At 46.7% G+C, this 19,463-nt stretch overlaps 1 protein-coding gene across 2 annotated transcripts in view; it reads left to right on the top strand.

The window, feature by feature from the left end:
- Positions 1 to 17,670: 17,670 nt before the first annotated feature.
- GRK5 (G protein-coupled receptor kinase 5) overlaps positions 17,671 to 19,463 on the top strand; it is a 208,868-nt gene continuing 207,075 nt past the window's right edge. The window contains exon 1 of one of the 2 annotated variants that reach the window (XM_041738627.1): positions 17,671 to 18,009. In XM_041738627.1, coding sequence (XP_041594561.1) covers positions 17,958 to 18,009 — 52 coding nt within the window. In that variant the 5' untranslated portion in view covers positions 17,671 to 17,957. The remainder of the gene's footprint in view (positions 18,010 to 19,463) is intronic. The other variant, XM_041738636.1, reaches the window with a different exon arrangement.

The following is a 19,463-nucleotide window of genomic DNA, read 5'->3' as shown; positions in this document are numbered from 1 at the left end:
TGGTTTTATTTTTTAATTTAATTTTATTTTTTATTTTTATTTTTTCCTCTCTTGGTTTTAGTTTTAAAATTTAGAAACTTGGGGCAGCCCAGGTGGCTCAGTGGTTTAGTACCGCCTTCTGCCCAGGGCCTGATCCTGGAGACCCGGGATCGAGTCCCACATCGGGCTCCCTGCACGGAGCCTGCTTCTCCCTCTGCCTGTGTCTTTGCCTCTCTCTCTCTCTCTCTCTGTGTCTCCCATGAATAAATAAAATTAAAATAATAATAATTTAAAAAATAAATAAAATTTAGAAACTTTAGTTAGTACTATTTCTTTGGATGGGACCTGCTTAGGCATAAAGGTGACACTACCTTCCATTTTGTCCATCCTCCTGATGCTGCCATTCAACCTAGAGTGTAGTTTCTGCATCCTCTATGCCCCAAGCTTATTTTAGCCTTTGGAATAATGTATTTTCTTTCCTATTTAGGTTCCAGGTAGAACCTTCTGTGTTGGATGAATTTGTGTCAATTAGCAATGTGATTTTAATCAGTGAATAAGTATATATCAGTATTACTGAGTGGAATATACAGGCCCTGCTGCCAAGGAACTCCATGGGCATCCAGGAAACATTGAGTAAAGATTGTAAAAAACCCAAATCCAAGATCCATAATTTTAAGGGGCCTAAATGAGGCATAATGATTGAGAGCGAACAGCTGAGGTTCAAAAACCAGCTTCCTTGGGCAAGTTACTCCCTACCTGTTCTTTCATCTGTGAAATGGGAATGATATTAATACCTCCCCTAAGGGTCCTTGTGAGCAATAAGTGAGTTAAATTTTAAAGCATTTAACACAGTCAACAGGTACATAGTGAGTACTGTGTTTGTTATATTAAATGAAAGAGTCCAGGAAAAGAGCTATGAGAGTTTAGAGAAAGAACTCAAGAAGGGTATCATAGAGAAAAAAGTCTTGTCAGAATAGATGGATTCCGTCCTCAAGGGAGGAATAGGGGAAGATGAAGGGAAAGATGGCAGATAAAAAAAAAAAAAAAAAAGATGGCAGATAGTATTTGGTGGCCTTTGTCCCTTTGGCTTGTTATCATTGTCAGCCAACATTTATTGAGAACTTAAGGGGCCAACTTCTGAGCTGAATAGAGTAACTTATATGATCTTTACATGACCCTGTGAGATAGGTTTTGTTTTTAATTCACCATCCCCATTTCATAGGTGGGGATACTGAGGCTTAGGGAGGTTTAGTAATTTGCCTAAATTCTCACAACTGAAAAGGGCAGGAACCAGATTTAAACTGGTTTAAATCTGCCTGCAGAACCCCTTCCTAACACAATGTTGTCTCACCTCTGGCATATTTGTTGGAGTGTAAAGTGCTTGATGGTGCTCAGTAGGAGATACTTATAAAAAGGTAGTCTGTGTCAGAGCATGGGAGTATTGGCCATTTATCCTTCAGTGAAATGTCCCCAAATACTCTGCTCCTGAGCCTGCCAGGGATGTTCTCCTTTTTGTGTTCTATACTCTCTGTTCTTTTGTCTGAGCAATTCTGGTTGATTCTGCCCATGCAATTGACGCTTACCGCCGTGGGGACCTGCCACTCTATTCTCAGCCTTTTTCTTCTTTGCTAGGTTCTTTCTGTTCCTGTGTTCTTGCAGAGCTTGTGAGAGAAAGGCATCCACTTACATGTGACAACCAAAAATGTCTTCAGACATTGCCAAATATCCCCCAGGGGACAAAATCATCCCCATTTGAAAAACCACTGCTCAAATAGTTAATGGAACAGGCCTTAGAGCCACCAGGGCATGGGGTCAAATTCTCCTTTTGTCATTTATGGTCTTAGAGAGTAGGGTGTGTGTCTTAGGCATCAAGCATCCATCGTGGCTAGATCAGCTGCTTAACTTTTCTATACCTTGGTGTCTGCATCTGTAAAATGAGAATAAGCATCACATATACCTCAAACCATTAGCTGTGTGGAGAGAGACAGGCATGCAAAATGCTTTGGGGTGATACTTGGCCCAGAGCAGGGTTAAATAGACATGGGTTATTATTTTGCCCACAAGCAGACATGCTACATTTTCCAACAGCAGGCACAGACTTTGAATACATCTTGTTTTTCTCAAAGTGATGAAGTTCCTTTTCCTCCTTTCATTCAGGAATGAAGAATGAGGCTTTTGCACAAGCTCTGATCTCCCATATGTCTCACATTAGGGTCTTCTGGATGCTAGAAGGACATGAAGTCAAGGAAAATTAGAAGTCCAGTAGTGTACCAGTTCCCTGTGGCTCAATCTTCTCAGCCTAACAAAGTCCCTGCTCTTGGACTAGGCTCTTACTTGAGGGACCTGGTATTTTTTCTTTTCTTTTAAAGCTAACTCTGAGCAATAAAGGTGACCATAATGGTAAGATACTTATCAGACCCCCATCTACCTGAGATGAGTTTTATCTATGATTAGAAAGAAATATTGACCATATCTAAGATTGATACAGGGCAGCGCGGGTGGTGGCTCAGCGGTTTAGCGCTGCCTGCAGCCCAGGGTGTGATCCTGGAGACCCGGGATCAAGTCCCACATCGGGCTCCCTGCATGGAGCCTGCTTCTCCCTCTGTCTGTGTCTCTGCCCACTCCCCTCTCATGAGTAAATAAATAAAATCTTAAAAAAATAAGATTGATACAGATTTCTGTTTCTTACTTTTTGGATGTCCAATAGATTGGTACAATTTTAAAAAGTTCTCTTTGTCGGATGGTAAGCATAAATTCCTACTCTATTGACTTGTGTGTCTACATCTTATATGTGTTTGTCTAAATTTGTTTTCTTTTTATTTATTTTTTTAAATAAAGATTTTTATTTATTTATTCATGAGAGACACACACAGAGAGAGGCAGAGACACAGGCAGAGGGAGAAGCAGGCTCCATGCAGGGAGCCTGACGTGGGACTCGATCCTGGGTCTCCAGAATCGGGCCCTGGGATGAAGGCGGCGCTAAACCTCTGAGCCACCTGGGCTGCCCCTTTTCTTTTTAATACATGGTTTAATTTTCATCTTTGGAAGGTACTGCCTTCTAGGTGTCTTTTTTTTTAATTTAATTTAATTTTTTTTTTTATTTATGATAGTCACATAGAGAGAGAGAGGCAGAGACACAGGCAGAGGAAGAAGCAGGCTCCATGCACCGGGAGCCTGACGTGGGATTCGATCCCGGGTCTCCAGGATCGCGCCCTGGGCCAAAGGCAGGCGCCAAACCGCTGCGCCACCCAGGGATCCCCTCTAGGTGTCTTTTTGCTTTTTCCTTTACTGTAAATCAAGCTAAGACATTTTGTGATTTGTATCTCCATAAATCTCAGTTGTTCCAAAAGTCATTCTTCACACTGGCATTTGAAGCACGCTCAAACAAAGCATTACTGTTTCCCTCACACCAAATGGAGGTTCAACACAGTAGCCCAATTTTTGAGGCTTTTGGCCACTGGAGAGGAAGTACCACTGCTTATCACTTCTTTTCCAAACAGGAAGCTGAGGTGGCTGCCTGCGGTTAACGAGCTTTCCTCAAGACACACAGGGATTCATTGGCTCGGGACCATTAGAACCCAGAACACTCCAGTGGACATGCCTGGTCTGCTGATCTCTGTCTAAAGCCTGATTTCCCTTATCCTAAAGGGAATGAAATACTCTAGAATCTCAGGCCCGGAGAGGCCCAAAAGGAATTTTATACAATAGTCTTCCAATGGTCTGTTCAGAACTACAAAGGAGTGGCCTTCTGCTCATCCCAGGCTGCACCCAGAGACTTACCCTGGAAAGGTAAGCAGAGTCCTCCAGTTGTTCATTCCATGAAAACACAACCATGACTGGTGTTTAACCATTAATATCAAGAGGCACCTGGGTGGCTCAGTGGTTGAGTGTCTGCCTTTGGCTCAGAGCATGATCCTGGGGTCCTGGGATTGAGTCCTGCATCAGGCTACCCAGAGGGAACCAGCTTCTCCCTCTGCCTATGTCTCTGACTCTCTCTGTGTGTCTCTCATGAATGCATAAATGAAGTCTTAAAAAAAAAATCAATATCAACATTGTCCTGCCAACCTTCCCTGCCCGCCTCTCCCATCCATTTCCCAGTGCCTAGAAAGTGTTGTGCATAGGCCTTTCTCATTCTCCTTGCTCTTGTCATATCACATTAGAATCTTCTGTTGCCCTGTCTGTGTCTTAATGATACTGTGGACTTCTTGAGAATAGAGTTTCTGTCTTACTCATCTTTGTAGTCCTGCTGGCTAGGCTAGTGCCTGGCTCATAGCAACTGCTCAAAACTGGCAAGCGAATAAATAAGCAGTGACCAGCATGATGGCCAAAACATTCTTTCTACACTCATTCTGGAAAAAAAAACATCTTTTTATCCCGCTTTCTCTAGCTGTCACAACAAGGAGACAAATTGTTCTCTTAAAGGAAGAAGACAAACACCTTGTCCACATCACCAAAAGAGTAGAAAATAATTGCATTTCTCCCTTTTGAATTTGGGAGAAGAATTTTTGGACCTCGTTGAGGGAAAGGCAAATGAACAGATACTTGCTATTTTCTATGATGATTAGGAAAATACCTCCCTGGAACCACAAGTGACATTCTGGTAGTTGGGGCTACAATTAGAGATGGCAAACATTACTCTGGGTTGTGCTGAGTTCCTCTTCTTTCCAAGGCAAAAAGCATTCAACTTTTTTTCTTCTTTTCTCATGGACAAGGAGCCCCAAATTCAGCTTTCTCCTGGGTTCAGTGAGGATGAAGCCTCAAAGTAGAGCCATGTCTCCTAGCAAAGGTTTCTCCTCTCACCCTTGTCGTCCAGCATCGCCTGCACTGCATTCTGCTGCCCCAGGATGGTCTCTGTAAGGCAAGCAGCAGAGTGATGGGAGGAGTCCATTGTCCTCAGTTTAAATCCTCATGGATCATTTCACCTTTCAGAGTCCCAGGGCTCCACCTGAAGACACCCACCTCCAGGCTTCTTGTGAAGCTGTAGAGAGGGAGTGCCTGCCACGCAGTGGGCCTGTGGTTAGTAAGTGTTTGCCTATCCCGCAAATGCCCCACTTCTGCCCATCCCTAGTGCATCTTTGCTTTCTTTGGAACCTTTCCCCTCCTTTTCTTTGTTGCTTCTCCTTCACCTATCCCCCTCCCAGCTTTTTAAAAATGAATTTTATTTTTTAGAGCAGTTTTACATTCACAGCAAAATTGCATGAGCTTTCAGAGAGCATGCACCTGTCCCCTGACCCCACGTCCACACAGCCTACCTTGCATCCACTGCCCGTGCCAGTGTGGTACGTTTGGTACAGTATGTGAACCTATGCTGAGATGTCATTATCACCAAGGACATCGCTTACCTTAGGGTTCATTCTTGATGTTGTATGTTCTATGGGTCTGGACACATATGTAAGGACACACTTCCATTAATAGTTTTACTGGAATAGTTTTGCTGCCCTAAACATCCTCTCTGCTCGCCCTGTTCTTCCTTCTCTGGCCACCTATCCCCTTTTTGTTTATTTTATTTTATTTTTCAAGATTTTATTTATTTATTAGAGAGAGTGTGTACAAGCAGGAGGGAGGAGCAGAAGGACAAGTAGACTCTCTGCTGAGCGAGGAGCGTGGCCAACTGAAGCAGGGCTTGATCCCAGGACCCTGAGATCATTATGTGAGCCGAAGGCAGACACTTAACCAACTGAGCCACCCCTGCGCCCCCACCTATCCCCATTTCAGAGCTGCATCTCCAGTTCTGCCTGCCAACATCTCCCCTTGATGTCCCTTACGCACTGCAAACTTAACAAACATGAAACCAAACTCCTGTTTTCTGTCTTCAAATCTATTCTTTGCTACCTTCCCCCACCCCGCCCAGCACCCAAAGGAGACATTGACTTCTCTCTGCCTCCACAACCACCTCCTCTGTCCAAGAACACTCTGTGTTCTCCCTGGAATTCTTTCCCTGCTTCTCAAGGGCTTTTGGTGGTCAAAGAGGCTTAGTCCCTTTCATCATCTGAGCTCTATTTCAAAAGTGAAAGAAAACACAACACCGAGTCCAGGCCACTCTGTTACGTGTCTCTGGTATCTCTCAGACCCTGCCACTTTTTGGGCTCCAGAGGTTTCCAGCTGTCAACACTTGTACTCTGTGCTGAGGCCTTTCTTCAGAATTGGGGGAGGCATGGTGCCCATCCCTGTAGAAAGACAGAAATGAGAGAGCATGATTAGCTCCCTGCCCTGCAGCCCTGCAGTGGCCCTGGGGAAGGGATTTGGTGTAGAGCAACCCCAGCTCTGGATGCCTGGGTGGCTCAGCAGAGCAGTTGAGCATCTGCTTTTGGCTCAGGTCGTGATCCCAAGGTCCTGGGATCGAGTTCCACATCAGGCTCCCTGCAGGAAGCTTGCTTCTCCCTCTGCCTGTGTCTCTCATGAATAAATTAAAAAAAAAAAAAAGAAGAGCTCCCCCAGCTCCCCCACCACTTGGGTGGATGAGCTGAGCTGTGTTTCCCAGAGTGTCTGTGCACATTAAGTTCTAGCTGCCCAGGGAAGTTACTTCCGCCTCCCTCACCTGCATCTCCTGTACCTCCCATGCAAGCTACGTGCATTTGAACCCTCATCTCAGGGCCTAGGAGAACCCAAAGTAGGGCACAGCACTACACAAATTGTCACACAAGACGCTATTCTCAGGCTGGTTATAGGATTTAGGTGGAAATATTTATTCGTCGTATGCTCTAGGCGGGGAGTGCTGGTAGAGGGTCCTCTTTAGTCCCCATCAGCTCCTCTCTATAATGCTAAATGGATCTTGGTTTAGAGACATTGCAGACATCCAAGCTTGAGGCCCGCCTGTCTGCTTCCCAGCCCTCTCCCATTCCCTGAAGCCTCCTAACCCATCATTCTTCCTTCACTCTTGGCCTCTTTCCCATTTAGTCTCCATTTGGTAGCAACAGTGGCTCTTCTTCAAACACTGACCAGGGCATTTCATCTCCTATTTACAACTCCCCAATGGCTCCCCACTGCATTAGAGTAAAACCCAAATTTGTACAAGGGCCTGACACAGTCTGAATCCTTGCATCCTTTCAAAAAACTCACATGCTTGCACTGGGAGCCTCCCACCCCATTCCTGCTCTGGCCATACTGGTCTACTCCTACTTCCCCAACCCCCATCCTGCCCCCTGGCTCAGGCTATCCTCTTTGGCAGGAATGCTCTCCACTCACATGTGGCAAGCTCCTTCTCCTTACTAAGGTCACAACTTAGTGACCTCTTGGTCATCCTCACCAAGTGGACTTCCTTAAAGACTGTGTGTTATTTTGTCTTGACCTTTGTATCCTTTGTTCAGAAACTTACATTTACCATTACTTTATCTGTTTGTTGGGTATTTTTCTGGCTTCCCTCTTGAGCAGAAACCCAATAGGGCAAGGGCCACTTCCATCTCCTTCATTATTCTATCCTCAGCAGTTAGCACAGGGCCTGGCGCATGACAGACTCCTAGCCAATTTAGAAGAATGTGGCTAAAAATTCACATACATAGGCATTTCTGACCTCCTGGCTGACACTTCTTTCCCCTAACTGCCTTTGGCCACTATCATCAACGTAATTCTTTGGCAATAAATCCTGTGTGTTTTATCACAAACCTGTCACTGCCTTGAGCTACTATTTGAATCACATTTTGTGTCTTAATCATTTCTGGTGGTTGCAGATTGAATGACTGTTCACCACAAGGACATTCTCTGACATATTAACCATGTGCAATGATCAAAATCAGGGATGTTAACATTGACACACTATTACTGAATCCCCAGGCCATATTCAAATGTCATCAGTTGTCTCAACAATGTCCTTGTTGTAGCTAGCCACACAAACTTCCCTGACCCTCCATGATCCAATCCAAAATCACACTTTGTATGTTGTCTGTTTTTTTTTTTGTTTTTTGTTTTTGTTTTTTTTTTTTTTAGTTTCCTTTAATTTGGAATGGTTCCTCAGTCTTCTTTTTTTTTTTTTAATTTTTTATTTATTTATGATAGTCACAGAGAGAGAGAGAGAGAGAGGCAGAGACACAGGCGGAGGGAGAAGCAGGCTCCATGCACCAGGAGCCTGATGTGGGATTCGATCCCGGGTCTCCAGGATCGCGCCCTGGGCCAAAGGCAGGCGCCAAACCGCTGCGCCACCCAGGGATCCCCTGGTTCCTCAGTCTTCTATATTCCTCATCCCTCACAGTGTTGAAGAACAAAGCCTGGCTCTTTGGTAGGATGTTCCTCAGTTTGCTTGTCTGGTATTTCCTCATGACTAGGTTTGGGTTCATCATTGTTGACAGGGATACCTCTGCAGTGGTTGTTCCAGAATGTACTTAACCAATCTGCTACTGGTGGAGGTTTGTGTCATTTCAAAATTTTTCCTTGTACTATGATCTTTATACATCCTTGTAGCCAATTTTTGCACATTCTTATCCATATCTTTAGGGCATATTTCCAGAAGTGAAACTATTATGACTAAGGGTTCTGTGTGTATTTATGTTTTTTGGTATGTTTTGCCAAATTGCCTTCCAGAAAGGCTGTGCTAGTTTATACTCCCTCCACAGTGAGTGAATGTGGTGGTTTTTTAGATTTTGCCAACACCAGATCCAAATGGTTTTAAAACATCCTTCTTTCAGCAATCTCTGCTTCTCATGTTGATCTGTCCCCCATTCTAGTTTCTTATATGTGTAACTGGTGGCCCCAAGAGCCTAGAAGCTGTTTAAAGGAAGGGCTTGGGGGGTGCCCAGGTGGTTCAGTTGGTTAAGTGTCTGCCCTTAGCTCAGGTCATGATCCCGTAATGGGCTCCCTGCTCAGCGGAGAGTCTGTTTTTCCCTCTCCTCCCTGCTCATGCTCTCTTTAGCTATCTCTGTCTCTGTCTCTCTCTCAAATAAATAAGTAAAACCTTAAAAAAAAAGGCAGGGCTCAAATGTCTCATTCATCTTTGGGGGTCTCCCATGGCACCTAACTAGGCTTTTTGCTTAATAGTCACTCAAAAAATGTCAGAGGAAGGAAATAACAAATGATTGAATGATGACACCGTATATGATTGTTAGATTCAGCTCTGACATGCTGGGCTAACAAAAATGGCATCCCAAAGTCTGAGCCCTTACTAGCTGTAGATTAGCAAGTGGTCCAGCCTTTTACTAGTTTCCATTCCTGGGCCTCTGCAGAGCCCCAGAGAATCTGAAATTTTGTCCATGTTGATCCCAGACATGCTCTTCACCTCAGGCATCCATCCCTGTTCTGGACTGCTCAGCTTCCTTTTTGCCCTTGCTCCAGAAGCTTCTCTGGGCTGCTGCTGGTCTTCTTGGGTCTCAGTATAGTCACATGCTTTTCCTTCCATTCCCTAGTGCCAGCTAAGACAAGTGACAGTTTTATTTATTATTTAATTATTACTTATTTATTTTTGAAAGATATTATTTATTTATGAGAGACACAGAGAGAGAGAGAGAGAGAGGCAAAGACATAGGCAGAAGGAGAAACAGGCTCCCTGACGCAACTCTGATGCAGAACTTGATCTCAGGACCCTGGGATCATGACCTGAGCTGAAGGCAGACATTCAACCACTGAGCTACCCAGGTGCCCTGACAAGTAACTATTTTAAAATGAAGGTGTAAGGATAACAGATGGGGGTCACAATTCAGATAAAGGCAAAGTTACAGCATCATGGCCACTTGTTAAAAATGATACAATTTTCCTATCATTTGGGAAAACCATGCAGTAGACTGGAAGCAACACTGCATATGGAATCAGAGACTGGTCTTTGCGTCCCACCTGGACAATTTTCTGGTTAGGGTTCTTTTATTTCTCTGGCTTATAATTTCCTTATACTTAAAATTGGACTCATAATATCCCACTTTTCGGGTAGTTTGTACCTTGTTGTTTAGCACATTAATATTATTCATCACTTGCTCTGACCCAAGTATTCAACTATTACTTGGATTAAAAATTTTTTTTTATTCAGGTAAAATTCATGTAATGGAAAGCTAATAAATTTATTTATTTACTTAAAGTTGTATTTTTTTTAAGTAATCTCTATACCCAGTGGGGGGCTTGAACTCACAATCCCTAAACCAAGAGTTGCATACTCCACCAATCAAGCCACCCAGGCACCTCAAAAATTAATCTTTTTCGAAAAAGATTATTTATTGGGCAGCCCCGGTGGCGCAGCGGTTTAGCGCCGCCTGCAGCCCAGGGTGTCATCCTGGAGACCCTGGATCAAGTCCCAGGTTGGGCTCCCTGCATGGAGCCTGCTTCTCCCTCTGTCTGTGTCTCTGCCTCTCTCTCTGTGTCTCTATGAATAAATAAATAAAATCTTTTAAAAAAAGATTAATTAATTATTTATTTATTTTAAATATTTTATTTATTTATTGAGAACGAGAGAGAGCATGAGCGGGGGGAGGAAGAGAAGGAGAAGCAGACTCTGCTGAGCAGGGAGCCTGATGTGGGTCTCAATCCCAGGACCCTGGGATTATGACCTGAGCCAAAGGCAGATGCTCAACCACTGAGTCACCTAGGTGTCCCTAAAATTAATCATTTTAAAGTGAACAGTTCAGGGGTGCAGGTGGGTCAGTTGGTTAAGCATCTGCCTTCGGCTCAGGTCATGATCCCGGAGTCCTGAGATTGAGTCCTACATTGGGCTCCCTGCTCCATGGGGCATCTGCTTCTTCCTCTTCCTTTCCCTCTGTGATCTCTCTTGTTCTTGTTCTCTCAAATAAATAAATAAAAACTCTTAAAAAAATAAAGTGAATAGTTCAGTGGAATTCAGTACATTCACAGTGTTGGGGAACCACCACCTTTATTTAGTTCCAAAACATTTTCATCACCCCAAGATAAAACCTCGTACCCATTAGGCAGGTTTCCCATTCCCTCCAGCCTTGCCCTGCCACCACCAATCTATATTTCTGTCTCTATGAATTTCCTGGCTATGTCACATTGATGGAGTTATACAAGATTTGTCTTTTTACATCTGGCTTCTTTCGCTTAGCAAAATGTTTTTGAGGTTCATCTACCATGTAGCCTTGTATGTCATCATTCCTTTCTATGATTAAATAACATCCCTGGGGATCCCTGGGTGGCACGGCGGTTTGGCGCCTGCCTTTGGCCCAGGGCGCGATCCTGGAGACCAGGGATCGAGTCCCACGTCGGGCTCCCGGTGCATTGAGCCTGCTTCTCCCTCTGCCTGTGTCTCTGCCTCTCTCTCTGTGTGACTATCATAAAAAAAAAAAAATTTAAATAACATCCCATTGTCTGAGCAACAGTTTGCTTATCCATTCATCTGCTGGTGAACATTTGGGTTGTTTCTACCTTTTAACTATTGTGATTGTGCTGCTGTGAATGTCTGTGTTCAATTTTTGTGTGGATGTGCATTTTCTTTCTTTCGGGTATATACATGGATATACGTGCTGGACCACGTATTAATTGTTTAGGATTTTCAGGAACTCAGGGTTTTTTAAGGGAAGGAAAATAGGAATCTTAACAAAATCAGGGGTGATAGAGTGATGCTATATCTTGATTGGGCAGGTGGTTATACAAGTATATGCATTTGTCTAAACTCATAGAACAGGATCCCTGGGTGGCGCAGCGGTTTGGTGCCTGCCTTTGGCCCAGGGCGTGATCCTGGAGACCCAGGATCGAATCCCACGTCGGGCTCCCGGTGCATGGAGCCTGCTTCTCCCTCTGCCTATGTCTCTGCCTCTCTCTCTCTGTGTGACTATCATAAATAAATAAAAATTAAAAAAAAATAAACTCATAGAAAGCCAAAAAAAGTGAATTTAATTTCATTGTAGGTTTAAAAGGTAGATGACAAGAAAGTGTTCATGCACTCTTCACAAAAAATCATTTCATTGTTATGGGAAAAGATTGGTAATAAGAAATACATCCCTCCCTGGATGACAAGTTAAATGAGTTTTGGTCCAATCATTCAATGGAATGAATATCCTTGTGTCCTTAACTAAAACAAGTTAACCTCATCCCACAGAGACCAGCCAGATTCAGTCTGGAGAGGAGGGGATTCCTTGGAATCCTTGTTAGATCCTAAAGATGTCAGTGTTATAGAGCTTGAAATGTAAGTAACAGAAACATTCTATGACCCAATAATCACTTCATGAGCAGAATTCCCTTTATAGTACATGGGAACAGTTTGTATTCTATACCAACTGGCTTAGCACACTCAAGAACAGATTTTAGGCCACAAAACGTGGAATCTGAGGCTCAGTATTGCCATTTAGGGGCCGGATGCAGCTCTCTAGAGTTCATGCTAGATGGCATCCTCTCTCTATGGATGGAAAAGACTATGACAGCTTCATGGATTAAGTGCTTCCAATCTGCTAGTTCCTGCAGGAGCTCATTTTTAGAGCATGATAACCTGTGCCTTTGTTTCTACAGAAGGGGATCAAGTTGCTCCAGATCAATTGGGCCAAGTTAGATATTCTATTCTATTTTATATAATTGTCCATAAAGCAATCTGTGCAAAGCATTACATTTTTAAAAAACTCTTGAGTATTTGATAGATTCCATTTAGCATGTAACTAGCTAGCTGAGACTTCAAGGAGGGAGCAAGTATGTCTCTTTTTATTGGGTCAATTAAATATTCACATGCCTGCAGTGGCTTCTCTTAGGACAGTAAAAGCTTCATACTAATGTCTTAGAGATAATTAGGCCCAGAGTCTCTGGAGCAAGAGAAAGTTTATGTTATTACAGCATTAGGGTCGAAACTGCTGGAGCCCCTTTCACCTATGAGTCATCTGGTTTTAAGGGCTCCTACCATTGCATTCATCTTACTTCCTCCTCCTCTTTAAGAAGCAATTCTATCTCTGTCATCATGATTGTATCCACAATTCCACTGTAGGCTTCTGTGCTCAAACAAATGAACTTGGCTTTGGTCATGTCTTTGCCTGATAGATGGTAGTCATAAAAAGACCAGAAGTGGTTTTTTGTTTTTTGTTTTTTATGATGGTTTGGATTCTTTTCTTGTCTGCATTAACAGAAAATCATTGGCTTTTAAGTAGATTACTAGAAAAGAGGCTGTTTTTCCTCCTCCCACTATGAATTTTTATACTTTTGCTGTGTAATTTCCTTACCAATTTAAACATTTTTCCTCCATTTAAATCTGAGTGCTCAGCACTGAACCAAATAAAAAAATGTCCACCTTTCTGTGCACCATTTTTGGAGTAAATATCTTGTGTTTTACTCAGTCTGAAAAGTGAATGAAAATTGGTCTGCTTAGTGTTTTTTTAAAAATTGTGTGATTGGTTTAACAACTGGGCTGATTGCAGAAGACAACTGGATTTGAGGATGGAGGTGCAGTCAGATGGGCTTGGAGGTTCCAGGGATGGAGATTGCCAGTGACTTTCTGTGACGCTGACCTTTGATACGAGGAGGGGAGTCTCCTCCTTTTCCCTTTTAATCTCTGATCTTGCAGGGATGTGGGGATTTTGATAGTTAACTGGAATGAGATAACCAGTACCCCAGAGACTTTGGTGGGGCTAGGTCATGCCATATTTGCTCCAAGCCAGTAAATATTGCCCGATGCTCACTAGGTGTAAGGCACTTACTAGGTTCTATAGGGATGGGAATTGAAAGATGACATAGACTCATTTCAGGCCTTCAAGTAGGGAAGGCAGACACCTAAAAAACTGGCTCACTTACCAGTTGACCTGGGACAACAGACCTAGTTCTCTGAGGCCCAGTTTCCTCTACATACAATGGAGGCAACAACTTTCTATCTATTCAAGGCACCAGTCAGCCTACTGTGGAGACGTTCCTAACAGAACAGGGCACCAAGAAGGGAGCCTTTCTTTCCCCTAAAGAAGACCGTGTTAAACTGCTATAGTGCCAGGAGCACAGAGACCATGTGTGGCTGGGATCACCAGGAGATTTGTTTGTATTGTCAAGAACCTCTTTTCTGAACTTGCATCAGAACCCAATAGGTGGGTGTTTAGATGTCTCAAGGTCATAATCATCCGACAACACGAGGGTGAGGCCTCCCAGCAGATTTATGAAGATTAGGTGGTTATCGTGAGCCAGCTGCTCAGGCCTCACGTGTTGCTTGGAGATCACTTGTTTCCAAATTGTGATATTTCCACTCCTACCCTCATTTCAAAAATATTACTGATTAGGATGAATAACCGTCTTTTTTTTTTTTTAAGTGACTTGACTTTAAAGAAAAATATTAAGTAAACAGAAGAATGATCAGTGGTCAAGAGCTTGGCAAAATTTTTAATGTCAAATTTGGTAACCACTGAGACCATGGATGAAGGGACTTCTCAGGACGGAGTGTAACTGGCAACTATATACTTCCAATCTCACTGTCAGCGCTCATTTCTCCTCTGGGAATCTTCCTTGGTGCCTGAAACCATTCTTCCTCTCTGTTTCCAGAGTCCTTGTGTATGAGCCCAAGATGATTCTTACTCCCTTTTATCTCGGTAGTCTTCCAGTTTGCTTTCCTTCCCAGTGGCAGGTTCTCCTGGGAAATCGCTGTTGTATTCCCTACAGTGCGTTGGCGCATAACGGTAAACTCTGAAGAAGCAAAGAATAAACAGGAGAATGAAAGACAGTTCTCCAGCTGTTTCCTGATGATTAGAAAGCTGTGAGACCAGGGAAGGATTGAAAACTCCAGATTCAGTACCATTCAGAAGGCCAGTTTGATTATTTAGGCAAAAGCAATCTATATTTTCTGGACAAAGATAAGTTTGTGACTTTCCTGAATAGTTGATTTCTAGAACTGTGACCAAGCAGCAACAGAAGAGTCAGACTCCCTGGTTCTTTTGCATTTCCAGTTCAGCTGATCTTGAGTGGATCTGGAAGTTAGTATTTGGCATATTCCTATCTCTCTCAAACTCACTGGCTTTTCCATTTGGATTTGTATTCTTGCTTTCAGCCAGCAAGATCCTTACCTATTGATATTTAATAGCATGCTCTTTCTTGAATCAAACCCATTTCTCTAGAGGACTGCAGTTGTTAATGCAGTTAATTGAAAGGAATGGGGCTATAATGGTGGAATTATAGGAAGCTATAATGATGCAATGGAAAACCCCCTTAAGTCTTAATCACTTAGCCAACTGCCTGCTTCGCTTTCTTACAATACAATTTAACTTCACTCTGGCAGCCAAACAGGATAATTGCAGCCAAGTTCTGCTGGCTAGCCTGAGCTAGCCAGAAATTAAGTGCATAGACTCTGAGTCAGACTGCTAGGTTCAAATCCCACGTCTTCTACTTCTTCGTTCTGCGACCTTAGGCAATTTATAAAACTTCTCCTAACCTGGTGACTTTATCTATAAAACAGGGCTATGTTCTCTACCTCATCCGGATGTTGTGTTCAATGAAATAATCCATGTAAAGCACTTAGCATAGGACCTGGCCCGGAGTCGGATCCAGTAAATCTAGCCATTATCATTCCATCCTCCCATTGGAATGTCCTAATTTCCTCGCAGAGGCGCAGATACTTAAAGTACAACCATTTATTTTGCAGGCAGGATGTATTACCACATAGCAGAGAAAGTAGCTAGGCTTTCACTTGCTAAATGACCATGCAGAACCCACTTATTCTATCTGGGTCTGTTTCACATCTGTTAAATGAGGGGGGACAAGTGGGGTTTTTCAGAGCTGCAAACTCAAATGTCTATCTATAGAGGCCAGTTAGGTAAAATGAGGCAATCACTGAGGATTTGGGCTGGGTATAAGATAACAGAATGGTGGGGGGGGGAGGGGGCTGTGGTTAACTGTAGACCTTTGCTACTGAAAGTGTGGTCCACTGACCAGCAGGATTGATAGAACCTTGGTGTTTGTTAGAAACAGCAGAATCTCAGGACCGACGTAGTGAAACAGAACCTGCGTTTTAACAAGATCCCTAGGTGATCTGTGTGCATATAAGTTTGAGAAGGCTGCTGTGGAGCACATACCATCTAAAGGCATTCAACTTTAGTTGGTTTTGCATTGCTTTGGCCACAGAAACTTTGGGCTGCAACAGGCCTTAGGCCACCAGTTAGCGGCCAGTGACCATTGTAGTTGGTGAGCTCTAGGATTCTTTCAGAAATACCCTATCATTATAAGTTAGGGCTCCAGGCACGTGGATATACAGCCAAGACTAAGCCTGCGTTGCTTAGGACAATGATTCCTAGAGGGGAAGTTTCCTAAAAAGTCATCTGCTCAGCTCCCTGCCTTCTGGCAGGCGACCTGTGGTTGCCCCCACGGTGCAGACAAGAGAAGTGAGGCCCAGCCCAGGGAGACCCACTGACCCAAATCCACACCCCGGCAAGTGGTGGTGGTGGTAGGTATAGGGCATCAGGAACAAGACCATTCTGTGCTGTTAGAATCTGCGACCGTCCTGGTTTGCAAGGCTTGGAAAGTCTATGGATTTCTGTATGTTCTCCGACGTGTAGTAATTGTTCCTCGGTTCTGCCGGCACCTCCCTGCCACTTCCTGGCAGCCCCGGGGACAGGTTTCCTCCTTTTCGGCCGAGCGAGCGGGCCCAGCGCCGGCTTGGGAGCGGATATCCGGCCCGCAGGACGCAGAGGAGGCAAAGGCCTCATTGTTCCTCGGGGCAGCCGCCCCTCCCCCAGCCTGCAGGGCTCGCGCACCCCGGGGCACCCAGGGCCCGGCGCCCAAGACTGGGACCTTCGAAGGAAGCCAGAAGAGAGGCAGAGGGTAGACCCGAGGTCTGGGGCTCAGAGCACACTGCGGGAAGGCGCTCGGAGCCCCCAGATCAACGAACCCGGAATTCGCAAACGCATTTCCAACACGGGCTCGGCGCGGTCCCTCGTTACCGCTCCCCGCTGCTGGCTTGGGCGATTCCGCGTGCGCTCTCGGACCCGGAATGTCTGACCGCAAGGAGGGCTGTGAAGGTGCGGGCCCCGCTTGCCGGAAGGCACTGCGTTAGCACCGCGAGCCGCTTCCCACGCCCGCTGCCCCCGAGGCCCGCCAGGCGCGCGGGGGCGGTCCCGGGCCCCGGGGGGCGCGGTCCGCGTGGACCCGCCGCCGCGCCGCCACCCCTCGGCCGCCAGGGGGCGCTCGGGCCGCGCGGCCACCAACGCGGCCACCCGCGCCGGGTCGCCGCCGACTCGCAGACCCCTTCGCGCCCTCGGAGGAAACAAAGTGCACCTTTGTCAGCGTCCCGGCGCGTGTGTGCGTGTGAGGCGGCGCACACCGGCCGGCCTCAGCGTGCGTGGCCCGCCAGGCTGACTTTCCTCCCAGCACAGCCCGGCCCGGGGGCGCAGGACCCGCGCCGGCTCCTGCGGGAACGCGGCGCTTCGCCCGCCGCCGCCGCCGCCGCCGCCGCCGCGGCCTGCGGACTTCGCTTTCCCCGCTCTCGGCAAGGCGGGAAACGGGCCAGAGGCATCCCGGCCTCGGGACGGCGGGCTCCGGCTCGGCGGGGCCGCTGCTCCTCGCAGCCCGGCGCCCCTAGCCTCCCCGGGCCGCACCCGCCTCCAGTCGGGGTGCGGGTCCCGGGGCAGGTTTCCGACTCCGGCAGCCGAGCGCCACTCCGGCTCCAGCGCAGCGCGCCCGCGGGACTACAAGTCCCAGCAGGCCCCGCGCCACGAGCGCCGAGGCAGGAGGCGCGGCCCTCCCGGCGCCTGCGCAGTGCGACCACCCGAGCCCGCTAGTACCACACCCCCGGGAGGGACGGAGGGGAGGCAGAAGCATCCGAGGCATTAAAGCATCCGAGGGAGCCGGAGGGGTGGAGAATGGAGTGACAGAGAAACGCGGAGGGTGGGGGGTGGGGGGGAGAGTGTTGAGGGAGGGGGGAGGGGGGACACAGAGGGAGGAAGAAGCGGCGGCGGCGGCTCCTCTTTGCAGCGGGGGAAACTCCGAGGATAAGAGCAAGAATAATGCGGTAGGCGAGGCGGGCTGCTCGCTCCCGGCTCCGGCTCCGGCTCCGGCTCCGGCTCCGGCTCCGGCGGCAGCAGCGGCAGCCCGAGCAGCGGCAGCAGCAGCGGCAGCACCCCCAGCAGCTGACAGCCCCGCCGGCAGGCTCCCTCGCTGACCGCCGACTGTCAATGGAGCTGGAAAACATCGTGGCCAACACGGTCTTGCTGAAAGCCAGGGAAGGTAAGAGGCAGGGCTGGTGCGTGGCTGGCGCGCTCGCCGCGGGCTGGGGCCGTGCGCGTGCGGGATGCCCGCGGGGAGCTGGTCGCCAGCAGGACCCCCCGCACAGCTGCCCGGCGGAGCTCCGGGCTCCCTGGCCTCGGGCTCCGAGAGTCTGGACTTGGGCAGAGAAGGGGAGACGTAGAGCTTGCAGGGATTCGGATGCTAAAACCTCCCCTAGTTTCCGGCTCTAACCTTACAGACCGTGCCATCTCGGCAGCTGTTGAAAGGTCAGTTGGAAAAGCGTGCATCCAGGAAGAGACGGGCAGACAGGCAGGCAAAATAGCTTTCCGAGCCGGCCCGGGATGGTTCCGTGAGTGTGGACTGGTGTGTGTGTTGGGGCGAGTGTGTGTGGGGGGGTTGGAATTAGCAGAAGCCAAGTCTTTGCTTGCGCAGGCTGAGTTGATATAGGCTATTGCTGGAAACCATCCGCTGGGAATGTTTCTTAGGGAAATCCCGTCGTGTGGAAGGAAGCCTTTTAAAGGCAAAGTAAGATGTTAAGGAATTAGCCTGTTCGTAGAATTACCGGAGAATGGCTGTACGGATCACCTAGAAAATAATTCAGAATTTCAGAGTTGGGTCCTCCCCCCCCCCCGCCCCCCCCCCCCCCGCTTTGGTGATGGGAATTGAATTGTCTGATCTGAGTTCAGTTAAAAAGGTAAGTGTGCTGAGTGCTTAGATGCGTTTTGGGTGCAAACTATTAGATTTCCTGCATTTCGCTGGCAGGAAATATCGTCAAAACGAAGTGGGTAGGAGCCTAAGTCAAAGCTGTAAACACACATTTTGACTCTTTCTTGAGATGAAGAGAGAGAGAGAGAGAGAGAAAGAAAAAAAAAAAAAGTAGCCCGAAACTTAGATGCTTCCCAAAAATGATTGCGTGTAAATATACATATTTAGGAACACCTGGAATTTATGTAACATCTCTTTTGCCAAGATTTGAGCTCTGGCGTGCAGCCGTTTTACAAAAAGGGGAAGTGGTTTTTTTTTTCCCTTTCATGGGAGGAGGCTTTATTTGACACCCAAGGTAGAAGGCAGCCTAAGTAAGGTCTCGGCTTCAGAAGGATACTCAGGGAGCAGTCCACGAAAATGCTTTACCTACTTAATATTTTCATTCACTCACTTTGATGAATGAAGGAAGAATTTCTGGCTAGCAATAAAACGATTCATGTTTACCCAGCCAGTTCCATCACCTTGTGGCTCTGTACACGCTGTGCGGGTGGGTGGGTGATGCACAGCCCAGTAACTCGACCCAGCGTTCGCGTCGTAGTTTCGTCGTCACTTGTCGCCCTAAAGCAGCTGCCTGGAAGGTTTGCTTTGCAAACCCCAGCAGAGTTTAAAATATGCAGGTCCGACCATGTGCCCCCCCCCCCCCCCCCCCATTGCTCAGCTCTGGTGTGAACAGACTTGTAGGAGTGGCT

The sequence above is a fragment of the Vulpes lagopus genome, chromosome 2 (assembly GCF_018345385.1).
Source record: "Vulpes lagopus strain Blue_001 chromosome 2, ASM1834538v1, whole genome shotgun sequence".
NCBI lineage: Eukaryota > Metazoa > Chordata > Mammalia > Carnivora > Canidae > Vulpes > Vulpes lagopus.
Note: the sequence above shows the minus strand (reverse complement) of the source record. Positions and strands in the feature narration are given on the sequence as shown.